We start from the raw sequence: 27408 nt of genomic DNA on the forward strand, positions 1-27408 counted from the left end.
AGTAAAGGATCTGTTTGAAAAATTTCAACTGACTGGGAATGTGACGGATGAACGTGCTGGAAAGGTAGGGTGACCGCGTACGGCAACCACAGAGGGCAACGCGCAGCTAGTGCAGCAGGTGATCCAACAGCGGCCTCGGGTTTCCGTTCGCCGTGTTGCAGCTGCGGTCCAAATGACGCCAACGTCCACGTATCGTCTCATGCGCCAGAGTTTACACCTCTAGCCATACAAAATTCAAACGCGGCAACCCCTCAGCGCCGCTACCATTGCTGCACGAGAGACATTCGCTAACGATATAGTGCACAGGATTGATGACGGCGATATGCATGTGAGCAGCATTTGGTTTACTGACGAAGCTTATTTTTACCTGGATGGCTTCGTCAATAAACAGAACTGGCGCATATGGGGAACCAAAAAGCCCCATGTTGCAGTCCCATCGTCCCTGCATCCTCAAAAAGTACTGGTCTGGGCCGCCATTTCTTCCAAAGGAATCATTGGCCCATTTTTCAGATCCGAAACGATTACTGCATCACACTATCTGGACATTCTTCGTGAATTTGTGGCGGTACAAACTGCCTTAGACGACACTGCGAACACCTCGTGGTTTATGCAAGATGGTGCCCGGCCACATCGCACGGCCGACGTCTTTAATTTCCTGAATGAATATTTCGATGATCATGTGATTGCTTTGGGCTATCCGAAACATACAGGAGGCGGCGTGGATTGGCCTCCCTATTCGCCAGACATGAACCCCTGTGACTTCTTTCTGTGGGGACACTTGAAAGACCAGGTGTACCGCCAGAATCCAGAAACAATTGAACAGCTGAAGCAGTACATCTCATCTGCATGTGAAGCCATTCCGCCAGACACGTTGTCAAAGGTTTCGGGTAATTTCATTCAGAGACTACGCCATATTATTGCTATGCATGGTGGATATGTGGAAAATATCGTACTATAGAGTTTCCCAGACCGCAGCGCCATCTGTTGTTGAAAATTGTAACTACTGTAATTTCGAAAGTTTGTCTGCCTGGAAATGTACTGTTGTCCCAAGCATATTGCAACAAACGGTGTATTTCTATCGCTGCTCGTTTAGTTTTTATTGCCGTTTCAAATATACCGGTCATTTTTGAAACACCCTATAACTAGGCAGAGGCAATATTTCTTGATTTACAAAAAGCATTTGACTCAGTACTGCACCAGGGCACAGCATATTATCTTGAATGGAGAGTCATTGTCAGATGTAGAAGTAACTTTAGATGTACCCCAGAGAAGTGTGTTGGGACCCTTGCTGCTCATGTTGTATATTAATGACATTGCAAACAATATTAACAGTAAAATCAGGCTTTTTGCAGTTGATGAAGTTATCTATAATGAAGTACCATCTGAAATAAGCTGCATAAATATGCATTCAGATCTAGATAACATTTCAACATGGTGCAGAGATTGGCAACTTGCTCTAAATGTTCAGAAGTATAACATTTTGCACTTCACAAAACGAAAAAAACGTAGTATTCTATGGCTATAGTATCACTAAGTCACTGTTGGAATCGGCCAACTCATGCAAATACCTGTCTGTAACACTTTGTAGGGATATGAAATGGAGTGATCACATAGGTTTAGTCATGAGAAAAGCAGGTGGTAGACATCAGTTGATTGGCAGAATACTGGGGAAATGGAAAATCAGTCTACAAAGGAGATTACTTACAAATCTCTTCTGCGACTGGTTCTAGAATATTGCTCAAGTGTGTGGGAACAATACCAGACAGGACTAACAGTGAATATTGAACATTACGCAGAGAAGGACAACACAAAATAATAACAGGTTTTTTTAATCTGTTGGAGAGTGTCTCAGAGATACTGAAAGAACTGAACTGGAAGACTCCTGAAGGTAGGCATAAACTATTCCGAGAAGATCTGTTAACAAAGTTTAAGGAACTATCTTTAAAATATTCCTCTAGGAATATATTACAACCCCTGTGTATTGCTCGTATAGGGATCATGAGGATAAGATTAGAATAATTACTGCACCCGCAGAGGCATTCAAACAATCATTCTTTCATGCTCCATGCTTTTGAATGGTTTAGGAAGAAATGTTAATAACTGGTACAATCGTATGTACCCTCTGCCATGCACCTCATGGTGGTTTGCAGAGAGTAGATGCAGACTGGCAATAGCAAGAAAAGAATTTCTGAAGATGAGAAATTTGTTAACATCGAATATAGATTTAAGTATTAGACAGTCTTCAGAAATTATTTGTGTGGAATGTAGCCATGTATGGAAATAAGATGTGGATGAGGAACAGCTTAGGCAAAAAGAGAATAGAAGCTTTGGAAATGTGGTGCTGCAGAAGAATGAAGAAGATTAGATAAATAGACCATATAACTCATGAGGAGGAACTAAATAGAATTCTAGAGAGAAGAAATTTTGTGGCTCAAGCTGACTGGAAGAAGGAATCTGTTAGTAGGGCACATTCTATGGCAACTTAGTGTTCCAGGGAAATATTTGGGTGGGGGGGAGTAAAATTGTGGAGAGAGACCAAGAGATGAACAGAGTAAGTAGAGTCAGAAGGATGTAGGTTGCTGTTGTTATTCAGACATGAAGGTGTGCACAGGATAGTGCAGCACAAAGAGTTGCATCAAACCGGTCTTCAGACTGGAAGCAATGACAACAACAACAAGAACAACTACTACTTAGCTCCTACTTTCATTCAATAATGTCATAGGGATCATTTTGTGTGGTAACTCATCAAGCCAAGGTAAAGTTTTCGGAGTCCAAAAGCACGTAATATATGATGTAAACTCAAGAACATCCTGCATAGGTGCTTAAGATGACACTGCCAACCACTGACATCAAGATGATGGACATCTCTATTTCAAGCCTATACAATATACTGATAATTACCTCTGTCACTACACATGCATACAAACACAAATAATATGAAAAATATTTAATCGCAGAAATACCATTAAACTAACGGGACAGCTGCGTGGTTTTGGATAGGGACAAACTAATTATACAATAGTGCTAATGTTGAAGACATACCAAAACAAATACTGATGCAGAAATCCAGCATACAAAATCCACAGCAATCAACAAAACTACAATAAAAAACCAGAAAAAAAATTGTAGGGAGTTTCAGTTGACCTGTATAGCCCAGACGAAGTCCATGCTCCCACAGAAACCACACACAAGTTTACAAATCTGATATCTACACTTTACGTGAGATAAAACGAAGTTTGCTGTACCACAAAAGCAAAAATTGCGCACATAACTAATATCAAAAGCCTAACCTCACAAATGTAGGTACAATAAGCTCCACAAGGTCTAGTGAATTTTATCCGTAGTGGATGCTGGCAAAGTTCATGACTGTTCCTTTATAGGGTGTAGAAAAATTACCGTTACCAGTCACGAATAAATAATCCTTTATTGTGACTGGTAGGGGAAATGTTTCTGCAGTTTCTGCCAGTCACAATCCAACACCATTATCAATAACTTACAACACAAACTAAAAACTCTACAATCTTGCATCATCAGTAATTTCAGTATACAGGAAACACACTATTGCAAACACACACACAAACATCGTACAATCACAATGAAAATAAGTATTTGTCAACCAAAGTCCAATGACAGACAAAACTACACTGGACATAGCCTCCCGTCCCCCCCCCCCCCCAAACACACAAAAACCTAGAAACAATCATAAATGTCACCCCTGCCTCTCAAACCCTACCACCACCACCACCATCACCACCAACCTCTGCCCACCAACTAATACCTATCCTACATGCAATACTCAGACATAAGACATAAATATAACTAATTATATATTATTTCTTAAACAACAAAAATCCATCAAACCTTCACATTCCCCCTCCCCCCAAACCTCACCAAGAAAAGCCTCCTGCCCCAAAAACATATTCAGTTAACAACCTTCATCCTGTACATTTAACTACCTTCATCTTGTACATTTTCTCAGTAACCTTCGGCAAACTTTGAAACAAACAAAAATTATTCGGGACTCTGTTCCTCCAGCAGCATTCTTCTAAATGTGACTTCAAGGTGGAAGAGCAGCTACCAATTGTGTCCATCTCCCAACCACCCTAAAAACAAAATCAGAAAACCCAGGCCCTGAAACAACAGCCCCCCACACCCACATACCCGTGGGATGATTACCCCTCCAAAACTTTTGTTTCCCAAATGCAGACACATCAGCTTGAGCCAAACTCCTGGCTATCCACCCAACCAACCACCTATGTATATAAATAAAAATGTTAATGTTCAGACAATGGAAATTCCAGGTAATAATATCAATAATGCAGGAAAAGAAAGATTTCTACTTATTGTAAAGAAGACATGTTAAGTTGCAGACAGGCACAATTAAAAGACACTCACATATTGCTTTCGGCCACAGCCTTTGTCAGTGGAAAAAAAAAAAAAAAAAAAAAAAAAAACACACACACACACACACACACACACACACACACACACACACACACGACCACCAACTCAAGGGGAAGGGGAAGGGGAAGGGATAGTGGTCTACGGGTGTGGAGAGAGACATACGCTATCTGGCAGAGTGTGCTAGGACTCGACTGCCAACAGGCACAGCATCAGGAGGTTGTGGGGCAGTGAGGTGGGGAAAATAGGAACAAAAATTTAAAGGAGCAGAGAAAGGCAGGTCGGTGCATTGGCAGAGGGCTGCAGGTAAACAGGGTGGTAGACAAGAATGGGGAGGAGAAGATAGGACAGAGGGGGTGGAAACTGTAGGGTGGAGGGTGTGGGAATGGTATGTAACAGTAGGTTGAGGTCAGGATAATTATGGGAGTGGAGAATGTGTTGTAAGGATAACTCCCATCTGCACTGTTCAGAAAAGCTAGTAGTGGAGGGAAGGTTCCAGATGTTTCGGGTAGTAAAGCAGTCAATGAAATAAAGTGTGTTATGATCGGCTGCATGCTGTTCCACAGGGCGGTCTACTTTGGTCTTGGCCACAGTTTGGTGGTGGCTGTTCACCCTGGTGGACAGCTGGTTGGTAGTTATGTTGTTGTTCTTGTGTTCACAGTCTAGAGACCATACCACACTGGTAGTCATATGTATATAAAAAGCTGTACAATGATTGCATCAGATATGGTAAATGACATGGTTGCTTTCACAGGTGGCCTGGCCCATAATATAGGAATTGCTGGGTAGATGGATTGGGCAGGTTTGGCACCTGGATGTTCCACAGGGATATGATCCTTGTGGCAAGGTGCTGGGGGTGGGAGTGGCATAGGGATGGACTAGGATGTTGTGGAGATTGGGTAGGCGACAGAGCACTGCTTCAGGAGGGGTGGAAAGTACCTCGGACAGGAGGGACCTGCAACCTACTCTCCTATACAAAATATACCAACCACTTCCTCCACCTACTCTCCACAGTTCCTGTGCCTTTACCACATTGTGCCCTGGTCATCACTGTTAATGCCACCTCCCTTTATGCTAACATCCTTAATGCCCATGGCCTTACCACTACTGAGCAGTACCTTTCCCAATGCCTGACGGATTTCAAACCAACAACCTCCTTCCTAGTCACCACATACTAACTATATCCTTACCCACAATTAGTTCTCCATTGAAGTCATTACCTACAAACAAATCCGCGGTACAGCTATGGGCACCCACATGGTACCATACTTTGCCAACCTATTCATGGACCTTCCAGAGAATCGTTTCTAAATGCCAAGAAACCCAAACCCCTCACCTGATTAAGATTCATTGACGACTTCTTAGTGATGTGGATTGAGGGTGAAAACACCCTATCCACATTCCTCCAGAACCTCAACACCTTCTCCCTCATTCACTTCAACTGGTCCTACTCAACCCAGCAAGCCACTTTCCTCTATGTTGACCTCCACATCACTACCTCTGTCCATATCAAACTCACCAGCCACCAGCAATACCTCCATACCAAGAAATCCCTTCCATACTACACAGCCCTCAATTCCATCAATGCACCCTCATTTTTTACTTATCTTCTTCTTTCCCTCCTTTCCTCCTCCTCCTTCATTCTCCGTCTAACCTCCCGACTGCATATAGCTGCCCTACTACCATCTCTCCCTGTATGCTCCCACAAGCAATGCTTTACCACTTTACCATCCCCTACCCCTCCCCCTATCCTGCTATACCTCCCCCTCCCAGCCTCCTCCTTGCCACCACCACCCGGTTGCCTCTCCCATCATGTGCTCTTGCTCGCACATTGGATTCAGCTGCCAGAGACTGTGGTCACATATGTGTCAGTTTGTGTGTGTGTGTGTGTGTGTGTGTGTGTGTGTGTGTGTGTGTGTGTGTGTGTGTGAGTTGTCGATTTTCGACAAGGACTTGTTGGTGAAAAGCTCACTTTCCTACAGTATTTTTATTGTGCCTATTGCGACTCAGCATCTCTGCTATATGGTGAGTAGCAACTAGCCTTTTCATAATATTGTTTCTTTTGTTTTTGGCTTGTGTTCAGAAAAAGTTACCTAAGGTGAGACATATTTGGTTAGGTACACAGATTTTACATCTTAGAAATATTATGTTTGTAAAATTGAATCAATCCAGAACACACATAGAACCATACTGCAGAACATATTCTACATGACAGCTAACAGGCAATTATATTTTTCTACATTACAGTCACTTGTACATCAGAGAACAATGTGATGCAGTTATTTACACAATTTACTTGCACTCAGGAAGATGTGCTTTCAAATGCACACCACTCATTTCGATTTAAGATTCCTTTGTTTCTGTAAATCACTTAATACTGGGTTGCTTACTTGAACAGGACAACTGTTGGTTTCTTTCTCTGTCCTCACTGGGTGGTTAGCACAATGGACTCGTATTCGGGAGAATGACTGTTCAAACTGTATCTGCCATAGTGATTTATGTTTTGTGTGATTTCCCTAAATCACTCTTGGCAGTTGCTGGGAAGGTTCCATTGAAAGGGCACAGCCGATTTCCTTCCCCATCATTTCAACAATCTAAGCTTGTGTTCCATCTCTAATGACCTTCCTGTGTGTGGGGTATTATCGCTAATCTTTTTTCGCCCTTCTTTTTCCAACACAGGAATGCGCCCTTAACCCCAAATTTTGGCCAATCCTTCATTTTGTTGTTTCTTCCTTTGTGTAATTCATTACTCGTCACCAAGGAGCTGCAGTGGCCTGGTGTAATGTTAAGCTCTCTCTATACGGCTTAAGTGTTTTCGTGGACTTACTTGTTGAAGAATGCTGGTTCTGCTTTCTTGCAGCACCGATGTCTTCTGCTAGCACCGGATGCTTCTCTGAAGATTTCACTGCTAGGAAGGGGAAATTTTCACTCTCTCTCTCTTCTTACTTAAAAAATATGCTGCTCTTGGAATATCATTCAATGCACCAGAACATATTTATTTCCACTTTGCACAAAAAAACAACTAGACTTTATGACGTAAACCCACACATTACTGGGCACCCAGAATCAGTTAATTACACATTTTTGAACACAATTAATACATAAGCTTTTATCGTGGCTGACTATCCACGTCCAGTCCACGTTCTCTCAACAACAGTTCAACGTCTCATAAACAGTCACTATTTCGAGTCTCTCCATTTCTTTTTTAACAGTACAATGTTACATTACTCTTTGCAGCCAGCCACGGAGCTTCCGGGCCGCATTTGGTTATTCTTGGCAGGTCACGCTGAACACTTGCCAGCGCCGACTAATTATCTCCCTTCCAGTTTCAACTGCACAAGCAGTAAATGGGTGCAGTATCCTATGCTCATCCTTACGCCTTGCTTTAAAATAACGCATGTCGAAACGGCTGGAACACAAGTGTCTCCAGACTTTCGTAAAATTCTGGGGGCACTACAGAGCTAAATTTGGTTTGCCTTGTCTTATTCTTTTACTGTCATTTCCATTATTTTCAGTCTACAATACTGTGATTGTGTTCTCCATGCTATACATCATTGTGTCCACAAATATAATTTTCATGTCTATACTATTCCCTTTACATACTTCCCTGAAGATTCTCATTTATCATTGGGAATGGAATTTTATTCTTATCGTGTCAAATGATTTCATTCTTACTGGTTGGATTTTGGAAATATCTAGTTGTTGTTATTTTCTTAACACAACTTTAATGTAAGCTGCATATTGCTTGCCTGGAAGTCACTAAAATCAGACTTGTCAGTACCCCAAGCTTTCACTTAGGTGTGTCAACCAGGTAAGTTTAAATGTGAAGGTCAGAAATCTTACTGATTTCTTACAACTACAAATGGAATTCTCCAATCACAAATCTGTTAAATGAGAGCCTTGCCCATGAGCCACTATTGCATTTTTATCTCGTGTAGTCAACTATCTTCTGTACAGTGCTGTTTTCATTTAACCTTACAAGAAAACATCTAAATGTATTAAGTGTGGAGATAATGGTTGGCAATTTAAAGTTACTAGCAGACCAATCACCCAATTACAGGTGGTGTGGTTGAGATATTGCTGACTGCTGGAAATAAATTGCATTCCATGGTGTTTCAGAAGCTAAGTGAACACCACTATGGAGAAAAAATGAAGAAAAAAATAGATTAAATTTGTTACAACTCAAAGATGATTTGCAATAGAGCATTTATCAGCAAGAAGTCTGTTACTTTCAATAATCATTTTTGTCATTTTTGGTGAATATTTTCTTACCCAAATGTGGCACCTTGTGTATAACACTGAGGATTTTTTCCTTTAGGGTAATTCCATGCCAAATGGTCTAGAGCTTCACGTGTGGCCAGCATGTATTTTGGTGAAATTTTGTGTGAACATTCACACATGTTCCCAGTGAACATTGGTGAAGTCTCACAATCATTAGTTCAGTACTTGCAGAGATGTAAGCAACTTTGAGACATGATATGTCCAACAATATTTTCTTGTAAGAAACAAAACTAGGCCATCTTGAACAACTTTTGTGTTCTCTTAAGTGGAATAATAAAAAAAAAGATTTTATTAGCAACTTTCATATCGATAATTTGAGGCAAAGGCAGACAAAAAAAAAAAGCTGGAAAAAATATTAAGTTTAGATTTTCAAGTCTCTGGGAGTAACCTGAAATGTCACATGCGATGGCTTACCAACACAAGGTCTTCAAGTATAAAATTACATTCCCCTCTTGCTTTCTAGTAGTTCACAAATTTAGGGAAAAATGGATGATTTTTGTAAAAAATACAAGAAATTCATATTTTCAGCTCACTTCTAGAAAAGATTATACTCAGCAAACTCTTATAAACCATTTTCATTAGAAAGCCGTGTTATAAAAACCTAAAAATGAGATTTGGTTTTGCAATTCGAGCATATAAGCCTCTAAAAAGTAATGACAAGGTATAGGTGCAGTGAAAATATGTCCATATGCTGCTGGTGCTTAAATTTAATCCAACATTTTTCATTGCTGTTTAGGGATGGTTTGTAATCTTTTGGATATGCATGTCCAACAGAATAGACACCATTGATTCGATTGGCAGCTGTATTCAATATATGATGAAAGAAATATCTGACATTTAGCTGTAATGGGGCACTAAGCGAACTCGATGGTGACAGATGAAAATCTGTGCCGGAACCCAGATTTTCTGCTTTACATGAGCGGTCATGTTAACCACCTTGGCTGTCTGAGCACATCCTATGTCCAACCCAAATCTCTGTATGACATATGCTACAGAGTAGTGCCACGTTCCCACTAATCCACTTGCACATAGCCTAACTGTATTCCCACAAGAGTTTAGATACTGTTGTGCACCCACATGATATTTCAGAGCAAAAGCACAACAATATTTTTTAGAGGTTTCATTAATTCTGTGTAGTACACAAGGAAAACTCTACTGCCAGCCAGATGCTGTCACTGATAGAGATGTTATAACTACAATAATGTGCTGTTCAGCACCCTGCACTTTTCACTTCTTGACAGCCAGTAAAATGAATCTGCTGGGCCAAGCTTATTTAAGTGTCTTTATGCCCAGTGGAAGTCTTATAGAATTTTCCAGTCCACCCCTCTTTTTCATAAATGCATGCAGCATATTGTCCTGGCTGGAGCCCCAATGTTAATATATTTCCTTCTCTGTCACTAATTTTGTTTGGAAAATAGGATGCTTCACTTCAAACACAGCTGACCTGAACTGTTACTCCATCAGTTGGCAAAACATGACAAATTTCTCTAGTTCCTGCTAGAATATGCCCAAGTTTAAAATCTCTCTTCGTGTGACACTTTATTTTCTTCAATTTCTTCTTTGCTGAGGAAATCTAATTTAATGCAATTAATGCTTTCAGTGAAGAAGCTAAACAGATCTATGGGACTAAGAATCTGCTTATTAACTGGCTGTTGCAAGCTTGCTCTTGCTGCTAATCACTTTGTTGAACCTCCAGTCCCATTGCAAAGGGACCTTCATGACTTGGAGCTAAAAAATTCCATTCTGTCATTCCAAGTCATTTTGAAAGTTACGTATTGGGCATTGTAGCCATCACTGAAGTAATGGATGTGGAAAATGTGAGCAAACTGTGTTTTTACATATTTGATCAGCACCTCGATAAAGACATGAACAGTAATTATGCCGTGTCACAGGCACTGACAATGCAGAAACTCAAAGACTCCACCTTCCGATTTTGTGGCTGCTTGACTATTTTCCTCATGGAAACATTGCAGTGTATCCTGAACCATAAATGGATAATCTTCACCAAAATCAATTGGTGATGTAATGACAGCATGACAGACTAAATTTTTATTCTTACTTCTTCAATAAAATCATCCAATTCCATTTGCTTCATGTCCAGACTGTCCTGATTGGTATGGATACATTACTTATAGACAGTAATTTCCTGTGGATCATGCTATATGAAATAGCTAGCAAATGTAGATGCTATAGCTGTTGGTCCAGGACATTTTTCACAGCAAAGTAGCATGCACTCTTTACGTAGCAGATTACAAACTGCCACACTGAGAAGCTCAAGTGATAACCAGAGATTATTAGAGATATACACAAAGAGAACACTATCCTTATTATTGGATTCTTTATGCCCTTCAATTTTTAATAAAAAGAATTTTATAGAGCTGAACACTTTACAGATGTTAAAAAACAAAACAAAAAAAACACCTTTTTGTGTCATTTCAAGTTTTGTGATTCAAATTCACTTCCTGTTCAGTAGGACTTCCAGTTTTACTTTATCCAGATACTACTAAACAATTGTAAAATGTAATGAAAAATGTCATATTTGAGTACCAGCGGAATATGGGTGTACTTTTGCAGCACCTTTGCATTGTCAGTATTTTTTAGAGCCTTATATGGTCACATTACAAAACCAGATCTAGTTTTTTAGGGGGGCTTAGAACACAGCCTTTCTAATAAAAATTGTACAAAATTGTTTGCAGGAAATACTTTTTTCATCATAGTGGGCTGAACAAACCCAGGTTTATCACACACTTACTTCCAGAGATAAAATAGCCAAAACTTCACATTTCCTTCAGCCAGCTGTTGTTTGGGTGACTGCTTCAAATTATCTATATGAAAATTGCTCATGACATTTTTTTATTATTCCATGTAAAAGAGAGCAAAAAGTTGATAAGATGGCTTAGTTTTGTTTATTTCAAGCTAATGCTGCTGGGGATAATGATATGTTTCAAAGTTGCCAAAAACTCAGGTGCACTGTTGAAAGCTGTGCTACGGGGTCAAACAAATGACTGTATCTCTGCAAGTATTGAATTGGTGAAAGTAGAACTGTAGCAGTTGTTCATTGGGAACATGGATGAGCGTTCACACAATATTTTGTCCCACTCTGTGATGGTCACGCAGAAACTTTTTCCAAAATTAGACCACTTGGCGTGGAATGGCCCCTCAGTGAAATAATTCAAATTGGAAGGTGTTTATATCTCTCACTAGCATGTACTCACTTTACTGGGAGGCATTCTTTGTTTTAGTTACAAATTTGAAGAGTGTGATAAGTATTTCAACAGATTTCATAGTAATTGGCTGTTCAATGTTTTTAAATAATCAAACTGCCACAAATTAGAATGTTTTCCATTGCAGTTCTCTTTCAGAACAAAATATTTAGTATAATATGGCGGGTGCTACATAGCCTTTCCAGTAACTTCTATCACATATTTGGACAAACTCTGGAACACCAAACCTTGTGATGATCTTTATGTATGCGCATGAGAGAGAGAGAGAGAGAGAGAGAGAGAGAGAGAGAGCAATAGTGAAAGAGCTCTTATTGATTGTATTATTGATATTTCCATTTTTCTGCAACTGATATTTACTTTTATATGTTTTCTAGGCTGAGAACAGTAAGAGTGCGGAAGATGTGGAATCTGTGGAGCAACTTAAAGTACAACTCCAGACTCTGACAGACTCATTAGCTACTTTGTCAGCTGAAAAATCTCGCATGGAAGCAAGATTTCAAGCGGACAAGAAGCAACTCCGCCATGAGAGAGATGAGGTCACTTTTGTGATATTAAATTACTTTTTCACGATAGTACAGTTTTCTGTATTTGTTTTTTTTTGTAAAAAATGAATTAGGTTTATTGTATAAAAGAATTCACTTACTAAATACTAATGTAGTTAGTAATCCAATCAAGTAGCAATCAAGTAGAAATATGTTATATAGTATGTTACATATTGGAAATAAATATCTCATTTTTCAGTATTCAGTTACTCAGTGTGGAATGGAGTGATTCAAACATCACTAATATAAGTTAAGCTCCAGGTCATTTCAGCCCTGACTCATGCATATCTACATCTACATCGATATAGATACCCCACAAGCCACCATAGGTGCATGGCGGAGTGTACCCTGTACCACTGCTTGTCATTTCCCCTCCTGTTCCACTTACAGATTGAGCGAGTTTACGCCTCTGTATGAGCCCTAATTTTTCATATCTTATCTTTGTTGTCCTTATCAAGCGATGTATGTTGGCAGCAGTAGAATCGTTCAGCAGTCAGCTTCAAATGCCAGTTCTCTAAATTTTCTCAATAGTGTTTTTTGAAAAGAACATCGCCTTCCCTCCAGGGATTCCCATTTGAGTTCCCAAAGCATCTCTGTGTTATTTGAACCTACCGGTACAAATCTAGCAGCTTGCCTCTGAGTTGCTTTGATGTCTTCCTTCAATCTGATTTGGTCGGATCCCAAACAATCGAGCAGCACTCAAGAATAGATCACACTGGTGTCCTATATGTGGTCTCCTATATAGGTGAACCACTCTTTCCTAAAATTCTCTAAAAAAACCGAAGTCAACCATTTGCCTTCCCTACCACAGCTCTCTCATGCACATTTCACCTCATATTGCTTTGCAAAATTATGCCCAGGTATTTAGACAACTTGACTTGTCAAACAGGACACGAGTAATAATCTGAACGTTGCAGGTTTGATCTCCTATTCATCTGCATTTACTTACATTTTTCCACATATAGGGCTAGCCACCATGCATCACACCAATTAGAAATGTCGTCTTGTATCTTCCTGTAGTCCCTCAATTTCGACACCTTACCATACACCACAGCATCATCAGCAAACAACTGCAGATTGTTGCCCATCCTGTCAGCCAAATCATGGGTTCTAATATTTGAGAAGTTTTTGAGCCACTCACATATCTTTGAACTTATTCTACATGCTTATGTCTTCGTTAATAGCCTGTGATGGGGCACCGTGTCAAATGCTTTCTGGAAATCTAAAAATATGGAGTCTGCATGTTGCCCTTCATCCATGGTTCTTAGTATATCACGTGAGAAAAGGGCAAGCTGAGTTTTGCACTAATGATGCTTTCTAAAACCATGCTGATTTGTGGACATAAATCTCTTAGCCTCAAGAAAGTTTATTATTATCGTACTGAGAATGTGTTCAAGGATTCTGCAGCAAATAAAAGTTAGGGATATTGGTCTATAATTTTGAAGGTCTGTTCTTTTACCTTTCTTATATACTGGAGTCACCTGCACTTTTTTCCAGTCACTTGGGACTCTGTGCTGGGCGAGAGATTAATGATAAATGCAAGCTAGGTAAGTGGCCGATGCCATAGAGTACTCTTTGTAAAACCGTATTGTGATTACATCCAAACCTGCTGATTTATTTGTTTTCAAATCTATCAGTTTCTCTATGCCAGGTATACTTATTTCTGTATCATCCATACAGAAGTCTGTCTGATGGTCAAATAATGGCAAGTTTGTACAGTTCTCCTGTGTGAACGATTTCTTGGAAGTGGAATTATAACGTTGCCTTTCATTTTGATCTCTTCAAGTGCCACGCCAGACTGGTCAACAAGGGACTAAATGGAAGCCTTAGATCCGCTTAGCCATCTGACATGCAACCAGAATTTTCTTGGGTTCTCTGCCAAATCTTTTCCTAAGGTGTGATGGTGGTAGTTGTTGCTTTGCGCATAGATCTTTCCACAGGCACACACTACTAACCTTCACTTGTCATCATTTGTGCGTCCCCTTTTGATCCTAGAGTGCAAGAGCCTCTGCTTCCTGACCATCTGCTGAATTTCGTTATTAAACCATGATGTGTCTTTTCCATCATTTATCCACTTACTAGGCACGTACCTCTCCAGACAACGATTTACAACCTGTCTCAAATTTGCTCACAATTCCTCTACATCCATCTTAATGGAACTAAGTGATGCCAGTTCACTGTCTAAGTGAGATGTAAATAACTGCTTATCTGATCTAGCAATCAGAAACATTCCTAGCCTTCTTGACTGATCTATTAACTTTCATAATCATAATTGCTATGATGACATCATGTATGTTAATCCCTGTTTCTATACTGATGTTGATATTGTCCTGCCTATTTGTAACTACAAGGTCTAAGATATTTCCATTGCGTGTGGGCTGCTGATTTAGGTGCACAAGACAATTTTTAGAAAACATATTCAAAAGTATTTGGCATGACTGTCTGTCTGTACCTGCTCCAGTGAATCCATAGACATCCCAGTCTATACCTGGCAGGTTTATGTTGTCTCCAACTAGTTTGGCATGATCCATGTATTTACACACTGTTGACCATATACTTTCTTTGAATGACTTTAGAACTGTCACAGTTGGATGGGGTGCCCAGAAAAACGTCCAACAATTAACTTAGTTTCACCTACACCTGTTATACTTGATCAGATGACTTCACTGTCACACTCAACTTTGAAGTCACTAGAAGCAATATGTTTGTCAACTGCAATGAACACTCCCCGTCCTTTGACCCCTAATCTGTCTTTCTGAGCCAGCCGAGCGGTTCTAGGTGCTACAGTCTGGAACCGCGCGACCGCTACGGTCGCAGGTTCGAATCCTGCCTCGGGCATTGATGTGTGTGTTGTCCTTAGGTTAGTTAGGTTTAAGTAGTTCTTAAGTTCTAGGGGACTGATGACCTCAGAAGTTAAGTCCCATAGTGCTCAGAGCCATTTGAACCATTGTCTTTCCGATGTACGTTCCATGACTCGCTAAATACCTCGGAGCTTTCGACTTTGGATTTCAGCCAACTCTTGGTCCCTAGAATAATGTGAGCTTGAAAACTTTCTTAGAGGACAGTAAATTCGGGAACTTTATTATGACTATTTCTACAATTTATTGATAAAATTGACAGTTTAATTGGCTTTATTCTGAATGTTATTTTATTTGACTTCCCTTACTGTGAATTGACTGGCAAGTATTCATCACAGCACTTCAAACTACTGCTAGGACTATAAAACTCGATCATTTACTAACAGAAAATTGAATTATTATTAGCTGAAATAGGTAAACCAGAGTAGGTAGCTAGTTATAATTGTATAAAGAAACCATGCAATACAAATGAAATATAGGTAGCTTTAATACAATTAGAAAGGCATTAACACTTGCTAACATTTAATATTGCCACTTCTGGATGCATAATACTTCTGACAGTTATTTCAACATTTGGTGCACTTAAAGGTGGATATGTGTGCCACTTCTGATGTTTTGATACACAAAGTTCTCGGTGTCACCAGAATTGCCGCAAGTAGTAGAATCGGGGTAAGTAGATTGATTGGGTCCCTGATCGGCCTCTTCTTCCAACAGTGAGTCAGCCTCTTCCTGTTTATTGTTTGCAACATATGTATCCTCAATAATTGCCATAAAATCTATTTCTTCACTTTCTTTATATAAAAGTTCTGCCATGTTTTTGCAGCTAACTCCTCTGCAGTTATTGCAAATAGAAGAATATTTCAAATTAGCTTTCATGCAGGAGCATGCTTTGCCACAGCCCAACTTGCATGGACACAAAACAGCTTGAAGAAAAACCCAATTTCTAGGTCTTGGCTCATTACAACAGGCCTTGGATCATGGTTACTGAGAGTCCAGCCCCCTTTGTCAGGAGATTTCCAGTTTCCCATCCAACTCTGAACTTACTGCTAACTCCGTAATTAATGATGCACACCATCCTTTGTGGGTTGCACCATCCTTTGTGGGTTGCAACCTTGCAATATTCAATTCGTTTTTCATGGCAGACCTGGTCAATAGGTGGTAATGCAGGTAATCTAGTTTCTGGTAACTGCTGATGCCAACACTATACAATGTGATGATAAACTGTTCTATAGCTGTTATTATTTGTTCATGGATAGCATCTTGTTTCTTGACGGTGCTAAGTGCTGAGCTTAGGTGTTCATGTTTCTTAATAATGTTGCAAAACTTCATTTTTCCTTGACTGAAAAAAGCAGACGTTGTATCATTTCCACTAACAATGAGAGTGTACAGACCATGTTCAGAAATAAGTTTTTGCTGCCTTCTTCCAAACCAGTCTTCAGCACAATGACATCAACATCTTCTTCCACCCTGACCACACTTACAAAATCATCGGTCCTTGAAATAGCAGATGTTACAATCATAATCCCAGCATCTTAGCATCTTCTTGTGCCTGGTCCACCTCAGTGATGCACTCAGGAAATTCTTTTTTAAGAAGTGTGATTGAGTGGTTCGTGTTTTGTTCATCATACAAAAACATTTGCACAGGAACTTGGTTTACCATCTCTGATTCAACAACTACTTCAACTGAAGAACGTTTTCTAGGTCTCCGAATTCTCTCGGCACTCTTTGTGCTACATTACTCTCTCTTGCATGAGTACCCATAAAATACAATAGAAAATCGTGATCCAGAATGACACCACGGTTAAGAAATGTTACTTTGGGCTACTGATTCAAAGGAAACATTTTGAGACCAAGTTACTTTGTGTATAAGGTACCCTCCATCAATGGCAAAAAATTTGTTCGGTCCAGTTGAGTTCACGTGCTTCGCTGGAACAAAAGCAATGTAGAATGAGAACATTGTTCCTTTTCATGTACCTTTTTATGAGAATAGACACACTGGATAAGGAAAAAGTTCATATTTCAGAAAGGCAAAACAACATGAGCACCCAAATTAATTATTTAAGACAGGAAGTTTGTTATAAAGCTTAACTCCCATGTAAAAAGTACTTTTTTGGCACAGAGCTGTGCTGATTTGAGTTATATGTAACTTTGTTTTGTCTGGTAAAATGATCATGTATATCACAGTATTTTTGCAGTCTGCAGTCCTTACCTATTACATTTATTTTAAAGAATAAAAGGGTTTCCTTCATGTATATACATGGTAATGGAGGAATACGAGATTTCTTCACTTTGTTTTATTGAAAAAAGCCTTTAGAAAAGAGTTCAGGATTATCAAAAGCAACTTTGGCACTCCCAGTGTTCATAATATTGACCGCAGAAAGAAGAGTTACAGCCTTATCTTTTCTATGGAACTTGACATTCTGGAAATTGTCACCAACTATTCTTTTTATATCTTTTCTTCCTCTTCACCACATGTATCACAGTTAGCACTATCCAATCTGACACCACCATGTATGACACCTATTGCATTTAGTTAGTTTATATGCCATAACAAAACTTAATGGAATCTGACGTGACTCTTTTAGTAAGTGCTGGATGTAATGTCAGTTATGCTACATATGCTGGTTGTGCTGCAAAATGTGATGTTTATTTTCAGTGTAGAACAGTGCACAAAGTTTGAAAAATCATTGTTTTTTGACAAACTATAGTGGCCTTGGTATTGGGTGCAGCAAAAAAGTAGGAATCCAGTTTGTAGATAATTTTGTGCTCTTTTAAAAAGGAGGTAGATGTCACATTGCTATGAGCATGAGAGAGATGTTTTGATAAAACTGAATATAGTCCGAAATTTTCAAAGGTTTTTTTGACTACAGAAGGTTAGTGAGCATAAATTTTGTTGGAGAAACTTGGTTTTCCAATCTTTCCAACAATATGAACAAGTTGAAAAAATCTTCTGTACCACCTTCTGCAAGGTACACGAAAAAAACTCTTCTGTGCCACCTTTTGCAAGGTACATTATTTTCTGGCAATTTGACTGGACTATAAAGGATATGTGAAGAAACATGGTGTTGTAGGAAAATGTATGTTGTAGTTGTGAACAAAAAGTTAGATTTAGGTAATAGGTGCCCTGACAATAGAATGCACAGTGTAAAGTTAGCATAACGACAGGTGGGAGAATTTTTAGGTTCCAGATCCTTAGCTCTTGAGCAGTGTGTACCAATGAAAATACATGCCGCAGAAACTCTTACGAGCAACTATCCACCAACAAGATCTATGTTTGAATATTTTGACTTAGGCCATTGATACGATTTTCAAACAATATTGTCACTTTAACATGGGTTTGAAAGTTTTATTAATTGCAGCACTTCTTGCTGTAACACGGCTAAACATTATACTGGTTGACAAAGATTTCTGTATAATGTATCAGTTGTTTGTATGTTTCTTTATTTCCTTAAAACAGTTAATAATGGTAGTCAAATGTGTGCATCCAAACACACACACACAAGTTAAGTTGAGGAAAAAGCACCCCTATCTTGCTGTTCCTCCCCCTTCCTCTCCCCGCCCCAGCCTCCTACTTACCCCCCCACCCAGACTGTTTCTCCTATCATGCGCTGTTACTCACAGTGTGGCCTCGGCAGCCAGAATCAGTGTTGTTTTGTGTGTGTGTGTGTGTGTGTGTGTGTGTACTTCAGGAGAAGCTCTTTTGGCCACAAGCTTAGTTGCTTAGCAGTCTCCTTTTAAGCCTATCTGTGAATCAGCATGCCCCTTATATGGGCGTAGCAGTTTATCCTTTTCGTGATTATTTGATCCTGGTTTTTCCCTTTTTTTGTTGTTACACAAATAATAATAACAATAACAATGATCTGTCACAGAAAAATTAGGGACAAAGTAGTCAAACAATTGGCAATAACTCAAAAGCAAATTGGGCAAAACAACATGAGCACCCAAATTAATTATTTAAAACAGGAAGTTTGTTATAAAGCTTAACTCCCATGTAAAAAGTACTTTTTTGGCACAGAGCTGTGCTGATTTGAGTTATATGTAACTTTCTGTTTTGTCTGGTAAAATGATCATGTATATCACAGTATTTTTGCAGTCTGCAGTCCTTACCTATTACATTTATTTTAAAGAATAAAAGGGTTTCCTTCATGTATATACATGGTAATGGAGGAATACGAGATTTCTTAGACAGAGATTTACAAGTCTCTCTAGGCTTGCACCCATACAAGATTTTAATGGCCCTTTTTTGTAGTTTAAATGTGCTATTAGCTGTTTTACAGTTTCCCCAGAAGGTGACCCCATATCTGAGACGAGAATGAAAGTAGGCATGATATACAGTCATTACTGTTGTCTCACTACAGCATGATTTTAATGAGCAAAGAAGGTAACATGTTTTGCTCAGTTCTGCATTGAGATACTCAATAGGCTTAGTCCATCTGACATTGCTCTGCAGCCAAAGTCCTAAGAATTTGATTTCAGTACTGTTACCAACTAGTTCGTCATGGGTTTCAAAAAGCCTGTGACTCAGATGACCTTGAACCACTCTTCTGAGTATTAAAAGAACAAGGCCGGGATTTGAAAACACTTGCTATTATAAAACACACGCTGACAGACTTGGAGTCCAAGGTTAAATTTGTGAGGGAAATCACTGATTCTTTTGAAATCAAAATGGAGGTAAAACAGAAAGCTTGACTGTCTCCACTACTTTTCAATTTCTCCATTACTTTTCATCTAAATCCTTGAGAAAGTGATATCGAATGGTGGAAACAGAAATCCATCCTCAAATTTGACCACACAATCACCATAGGCAGAGGCAAGTTACCTACAGATTGCATTGCATAGCATTTGCAGACCCTTTAGAAATCTTAACTTTATAACAGCCCAAAAACAGAATAAAAGAAACTGCAGAAAAAGTTTGCACCCAGATGTCTTTTAAAAAGACAGAATACATGACCTGAAAAAAAGTATCAGAATTCATGGAGATGAAAAATGTCAAAATTTAACAGGTTCCACAATTTTAATGTATCTGTGAAACTATTCAGGAAATGGATAAAAGCAAATGAAATTAGATGCAAATAAATGGAACCGTGTATCGATTTACCCAAAATATCTACAACAAGAAATGTATCTCCAAGTGCAACAGTGATGAGTACGGTACCATGTGGCAAAGGAAGATGCATGCCACCTCTACATTGACATACCCGATGTTCATTGACTTGCTGCTATTGAACACCACCTTTCACAGTGTTCAACTGACTGCAAGTCTGCAGCCCAGCCTTCTTACTGGTCACCATGATGAACTACACTCCTGGAAATTGAAATAAGAACACAGTGAATTCATTGTCCCAGGAAGGGGAAACTTTATTGACACATTCCTAGGGTCAGATACATCACATGATCACACTGACAGAACCACAGGCACATAGACACAGGCAACAGAGCATGCACAATGTCGGCACTAGTACAGTGTATATCCACCTTTCGCAGCAATGCAGGCTGCTATTCTCCCATGGAGACGATCGTAGAGATGCTGGATGTAGTCCTGTGGAACGGCTTGCCATGCCATTTCCACCTGGCGCCTCAGTTGGACCAGTGTTCGTGCTGGACGTGCAGACCGCGTGAGACGACGCTTCATCCAGTCCCAAACATGCTCAATGGGGGACAGATCCGGAGATCCTGCTGGCCAGGGTAGTTGACTTACACCTTCTAGAGCACGTTGGGTGGCACGGGATACATGCGGACGTGCATTGTCCTGTTGGAACAGCAAGTTCCCTTGCCGGTCTAGGAATGGTAGAACGATGGGTTCGATGACGGTTTGGATGTACCGTGCACTATTCAGTGTCCCCTCGACGATCACCAGTGGTGTACGGCCAGTGTAGGAGATCGCTCCCCACACCATGATGCCGGGTGTTGGCCCTGTGTGCCTCGGTCGTATGCAGTCCTGATTGTGGCGCTCACCTGCACGGCGCCAAACACGCATACGACCATCATTGGCACCAAGGCAGAAGCGACTCTCATCGCTGAAGACGACACGTCTCCATTCGTCCCTCCATTCACGCCTGTTGCGACACCACTGGAGGCGGGCTGCACGATGTTGGGGCGTGAGCGGAAGACGGCCTAACGGTGTGCGGGACCGTAGCCCAGCTCCATGGAGACGGTTGCGAATGGTCCTCGCCGATACCCCAGGAGCAACAGTGTCCCTAATTTGCTGGGAAGTGGCGGTGCGGTCCCCTACGGCACTGCGTAGGATCCTACGGTCTTGGCGTGCATCCGTGCGTCGCTGTGGTCCGGTCCCAGGTCGACGGGCACGTGCACCTTCCGCCGACCACTGGCGACAACATCGATGTACTGTGGAGACCTCACGCCCCACGTGTTGAGCAATTCGGCGGTACGTCCACCCGGCCTCCCGCATGCCCACTATACGCCCTCGCTCAAAGTCCGTCAACTGCACATACGGTTCACGTCCACGCTGTCGCGGCATGCTACCAGTGTTAAAGACTGCGATGGAGCTCCGTATGCCACGGCAAACTGGCTGACACTGACGGCGGCGGTGCACAAATGCTGCGCAGCTAGCGCCATTCGACGGCCAACACCGCGGTTCCTGGTGTGTCCGCTGTGCCGTGCGTGTGATCATTGCTTGTACAGCCCTCTCGCAGTGTCCGGAGCAAGTATGGTGGGTCTGACACACCGGTGTCAATGTGTTCTTTTTTCCATTTCCAGGAGTGTATTAAGGATCTGAGTACACTGTCCCTTACGGCTTTAAGTATTTTAAAATGTCTTAGCCACAGTACATGGGGAGCAGACAGGACTTGTCTGCTCCAATTTTACAAAGCCTTTGTGCGCTCTCAGCTAGATCATGGTGCACAGTGTATGGATCTGCAAGACCCTCTTATTTGAAGATGTTTGATGTGGTGCATCATGAAGGGATTCGGATGGCCACTGGGGTGTTCAGAACAAGCCCCATACCAAGCCTTTGTGTGGAGGCTGCTGAACGACCACTTCACATCAGGCAATGGCTACTTATGGTGTGCCAGGCATATAAAACGCTGTCCATACCATACAAACCTGCATACCATACCATTGCTTGGCCTCCAATGAAAGGCTTTTTATGGGATTTGTGCAAAGAATTACCTTTTATATATGGGTGTGACGGGTCTAAAAGTCTTGCATCGAGTTGGAGCAGATTTCCACCTTGGCTCCTCCAGAGGCCCTTGGTAACATAAATCCAGCTATTCTTTAGATGTGCACAAAGTGCACCATGCACCCCCTCATGTTAGGAAAAATGGTGCTCGTACTCGAGGTTTGAAGAGTACAGGCAGTAAATTATTATTGGGTACCTATCCGTATAGACTGTGGGGACTCGATCCCAGACATCAACCCCCTATTGCAAATGCAAATGAATTAATCCATTGTGCATTTGTTAAAGGACAGGTGGAATTAGTATAAATATGAGACATGACCCTCAGATATGACCCTCAGGCATGACCCTCAGACTTCAAGAAGAATATAATAATTCCAATCCCAAAGAAAGCAGGTGTTGACAGATGTGAAAATTACCGAACAATCAGTTTAATAAGCCACAGCTGCAAAATATTAAGGCGAATTCTTTACAGACGAATGGAAAAACTAGTAGAAACTGACCTCAGGGAAGATCAGTTTGGATTCCGTAGAAATATTGGAACACGTGAGGCAATACTGACCCTACAACTTATCTTAGAAGCTAGATTAAGGAAAGGCAAACCTACATTTCTAGTATTTGTAGACGTAGAGAAAGTGTTTGACAATGTTGACTGGAATATTCTCTTTCAAATTCTGAAGGTGGCAGGGGTAAAAAACAGGGAGCGAAAGGCTATTTACAATTTGTGCAGAAACCAGATGGCAGTTATAAGAGTAGCCTATCCCCGATGTTATTCAATCTTTATATTGAGCAAGCAGTGAGGGAAACAAAAGAAAAATTCGGAGTAGGTATTAAAATCCATGGAGAAGTAATAAAAACTTTGAGGTTCACCGATGACATTGTAATTCTGTCAGAGACAGCAAAGGACTTGGAAGAGCAGTTGAACAGAATGGATAGTGTCTTGAAAGGAGGATATAAGATGAATGTCAACAGAAGCAAAACGAGGATAATGGAATGTAGTCGAATGAAGTCGGGTGATGCTGAGAGAATTAGATTAGGAAATGAGACACTTAAAGTAGTAAAGGAGTTTTGCTATTTGGGGAGCAAAATAACTGATGATGGTCGAAGTAGAGAGGATATAAAATGTAGACTGGCAATGGCAAGGAAAGCGTTTCTGAAGAAGAGAAATTTGTTAACATCGAATATAGATTTAAGTGTCAGGAAGTCATTTCTAAAAGTATTTGTATGGAGTGTGGCCATGTATGGAATTGAAACATGGGCGATAAATAGTTAAGACAAGAAGAGAATATAAGATTTCGAAATGTGGTGCTACAGAAGAATGCTGAAGATTAGATTGGTAGATCACATAACTAATGAGGAGGTGTTGAATAGGATTGGGGAGAAGAGAAGTTTGTGGCACAACTTGGCTAGAAGAAGGGATCGGTTGGTAGGACATGTGCTGAGGCATCAAGGGATCACCAATTTAGTATTGGAGGGCAGCGTGGAGGCTAAAATTCGTAGAGGGAGACCAAGAGATGAATACACTAAACAGATTCAAAAGGATGTAGATTGCTGTAGGTACTGGGAGATGAAGCAGTTTGCACGGGATAGAGTAGCATGGAGACCTGCATCAAACGTCTCAGGACTGAAGACCACAACAACAACATCAGACATTTTAGCAAATAAACCTTGGACTTAAACTTTTTACAAATGTAGCTGATAATGCTCATTCCGTGTAAGATGTCCATCAGTCACTGTGGCTAAAAATGTAAATTTATCATATGTTTCAAATGTAGACAATGATTTAGTATTTATGTCCACTTGAGATGGGTTATGATTTAACAAGAACTTCATTACAATGGTCTTGTCCTTATTCTGTGAAAGTTTATTCATGATTAATGATTAGATATTCCGTGCTCAAATCAAAGTTCTCTTTATTGTTTTGCAATGCTTGCTTTAAGTATGGCCCTAGAAATAAGTGATGTATTGTCTGGATAGTTCACTAGCTTGGAGTATTGTGGCATTGAGTTGTGACTCCCCGATCTTTCAAAGTGCTGCCGAGCAGTTACGCGGGCCCTTTACATGCGGCGCTGTCTGCCAGCCATACAGCAGCAGCGCTACCTAAGCGGCCAGCCAGCCAGCGGCCACTAAACTTCGACTCAGTTATGATTTGACTGTTAAAGTGTACACATGTCTTACTCTGTTTACTTGATCTGTGACTTTCATGTATTGCATCTTCCTTGAAATATATTTGTTCAACTTGAAGTTATAACAATTGGCGACGAGGTAGTGATTTTTCTTTTCCATCGTTGACCCACATTTCCATGGCTACTTTAGAGCAACTATTGCAAGGTCTCATAGAACAGCAAACACTTTTCACAAATGTGATTTGTGATTTTGTCGCGACATCTCTTGTCGTTGTCTCTACCTACTTTTCTCCTTACGGAGAGACGGTGGAAGACTAGTCTGATTACGAAAAGCGTCTTCGACAGCGCTTCTTGGCATTTCACGTCACGGACAAACAAACCTGTAAGTCTCTGTTCCTTTCATGGATTTCACCTCAAATGTATCGGTTGTTGTCGCAATTGGCTCTTTTGAAAGATCCTGCGTCTTTGTCCTTTGCTGAAATGTGCTCACTTCTGTCCGTCTATTTTCAAAAGCAAACGTATGTGGTAGCCCCTCGTGTTGCCTTTTATCGTTGTCAAAAACAACCAAATCAATCCTGTCACACTTGGGCTGCTGAACTTCACGGCCTCAGTAGAAAGTGTCAATTTGCTACTGAAGTTCACAAAGAATCCTACGCCGATTCCATGATACGGGATGCTATTATCCGATCGGTGCCCGACAAAGAAGTTAAGCAATGTGCCCTTCAGTTGGCAAATCCGACTCTAGATGAAGTCCTATCCATCGCTCAGTCTTTTTAAATTTCTCGTGCCGCTGGAGCGCAAATAGAGGCGTGGGGCAACATCGGGGAAATACAACCCCTGCGCGATGTTGACGAAGCGTGTGGCATGTCACCGCCAGCCGACGTGGCCACAGTACACTCCCAAGCGCAGCCTCAGCCTACCCATAAACAAAACTCTAAGAAACTGCAGCAAAACCCACGGCAACTTCCTTCATGTCCGTGGTGTTTGGCAACTTCCTTCATGTCTGCGGTGTTTTATGAAACATTCACGAGAAGATTGTCCACAATGTTGGGCCGTGTGTCACAAATGCAAAGAAAAAGGGTCATGTGTCATCCGTTTGCAAATCCGACCACATACATGATGTTCATGAACATGACGCTGATTCTGATCCCTGTGTTGTATGTCAATTGTACTTCTTCCCTTTCAGGGAAGTTATTCCTCACTGTCCAAATACTTGGTTGAGATGTTAGCATGCAGGTGGATACTGGTTCTGCTGCCACTATCATCAATTCTCAGTTGGGTTCTCCAATCCTGTCACTTGGATCGTCTCACTGCTTCAGGGGTCTTGCTTCCTGTCACTTCCAGTGAGTGGTCCTCTCCTGTCATTGTCATTGCTAAGCCAAGTGGTAACATTTCTCTCTGTGGCGATTTCAAAGCCACTGTAAATGCTCAATGCCTTATCGACACTTACCCTATGCCTCGACCTGAAGAATTGTTCACTAAACTTGCTGGAGGCCAGTATTTTTCTAAACTTGACCTGTCAGAAGCTTATCATCAACTTCCTCTCGACACTGCTTCCTGGCAGTTTCCGGTCCTCAACACACCTTTCGGCCTCTATCAATACCAACGATTGCCATTCGGGGTTGCCAGTGCCCCTGCTCTCTTTCAGCGATTCTTGGAACAATTATTGCTCACTGTCCGTGGGTGTATAAATTATCTGGACGACATTGTTGTCACTGGCTCCACCACTGACGAACATCTTCAAAATCTCCGCACACTTTTTCATGTCTTACAGACTGCCGGTTAATCCTCAGAAATCACAATTTTTTCAGGCATCTATCATGTACTTGGGGTTTAAACTCTCTCGGGATGGTATTCGTCCACTTCAGCAAACTGTCGCTGCGATCGATGCCCTTCGTCGCCCTACATCCGTTAAGTAACTGCAGGCTTTCTTGGGGAAAATAGCATACTATCACAAGTTTTTACTTTCTGCTGCTTTGGTGCCTCAGCTGTTGCATCGCCTGTTGCATAAAAAAGTGCCTTTTCACTGGTCCACGTCATGCGATGCGGCTTTCCAGAAATTGAAGACTATGCTGAAACAGGCTCCGTGCCTGGCTACTTATCGTCCTGGCCAACATCTTGTTCTTGCCACAGGCGCCTCTCAATACGGGGTCGTTGCAGTCCTTGCGCACCGTTTTTCTGACAGTTCCGAACAACTCATTGCTTATGCCTCCAAAACGCTCATGGATGCCCAACGAAAGTATTCTCAAATTGAAAAAGAAGCTTTGGCCATTATTTATGATCTTCATAAGTTTGGTGTTTTTCTATATGGTTCCAAATTTCATCTTGTTACGGGTCACAAACCACTTTTTTCCTTGTTTCATCCATCGTCACTTCCCAACAAGGCTGCACACCGCCTCCAGCGTTGGGCTCTTTACTTGTCTCGTTTTAATTATGAGGTTCATTTCCGGCCGACGGCTCAACATGCGAATGCTGATGCACTGTCTCGCCTTCCCATGGGTCCTGATCTGGCATTCGATAGGGACGAACTTTTGTGTTTCCATCTGGATGTTGTCGAGCAGTGGGTTGTGGATGGGTTCCCCATCACTGGGGACCGGCTGGCAGCTGCTACGGGTTCTGACCCTACCCTCTCCCGGGTTTTACGCTGTATTAAGAAAGGTTGGCCAGATCGTTCGTCCGCTAAGACTTCTGATCTGTTGCTGAACTACTACACTTTGCATTACCGCCTCACGGCTAGGGATGGTGTTATCCTCCTTTCCACCGAAAAAGCTTCGCCGTGTGTTGTGGTACCTGCGTCTTTGCGTGCTTCGGTCTTGCGCCTCCTTCACCAAGTGCACTGGG

The 27408-nt window shown here is 41.1% G+C and overlaps 1 protein-coding gene across 1 annotated transcript in view; it reads left to right on the forward strand.

Annotated features, from left to right (window-relative positions):
- LOC124622287 (GRIP and coiled-coil domain-containing protein 1) overlaps positions 1 to 27408 on the forward strand; it is a 101787-nt gene that overhangs the window by 19573 nt on the left and 54806 nt on the right. Inside the window, exon 3 of the mRNA XM_047147956.1 lies at positions 12281 to 12442. Coding sequence (XP_047003912.1) covers positions 12281 to 12442 — 162 coding nt within the window. The remainder of the gene's footprint in view (positions 1 to 12280; positions 12443 to 27408) is intronic.

The sequence above is a fragment of the Schistocerca americana genome, chromosome 7 (assembly GCF_021461395.2).
Source record: "Schistocerca americana isolate TAMUIC-IGC-003095 chromosome 7, iqSchAmer2.1, whole genome shotgun sequence".
Classification (NCBI taxonomy): domain Eukaryota; kingdom Metazoa; phylum Arthropoda; class Insecta; order Orthoptera; family Acrididae; genus Schistocerca; species Schistocerca americana.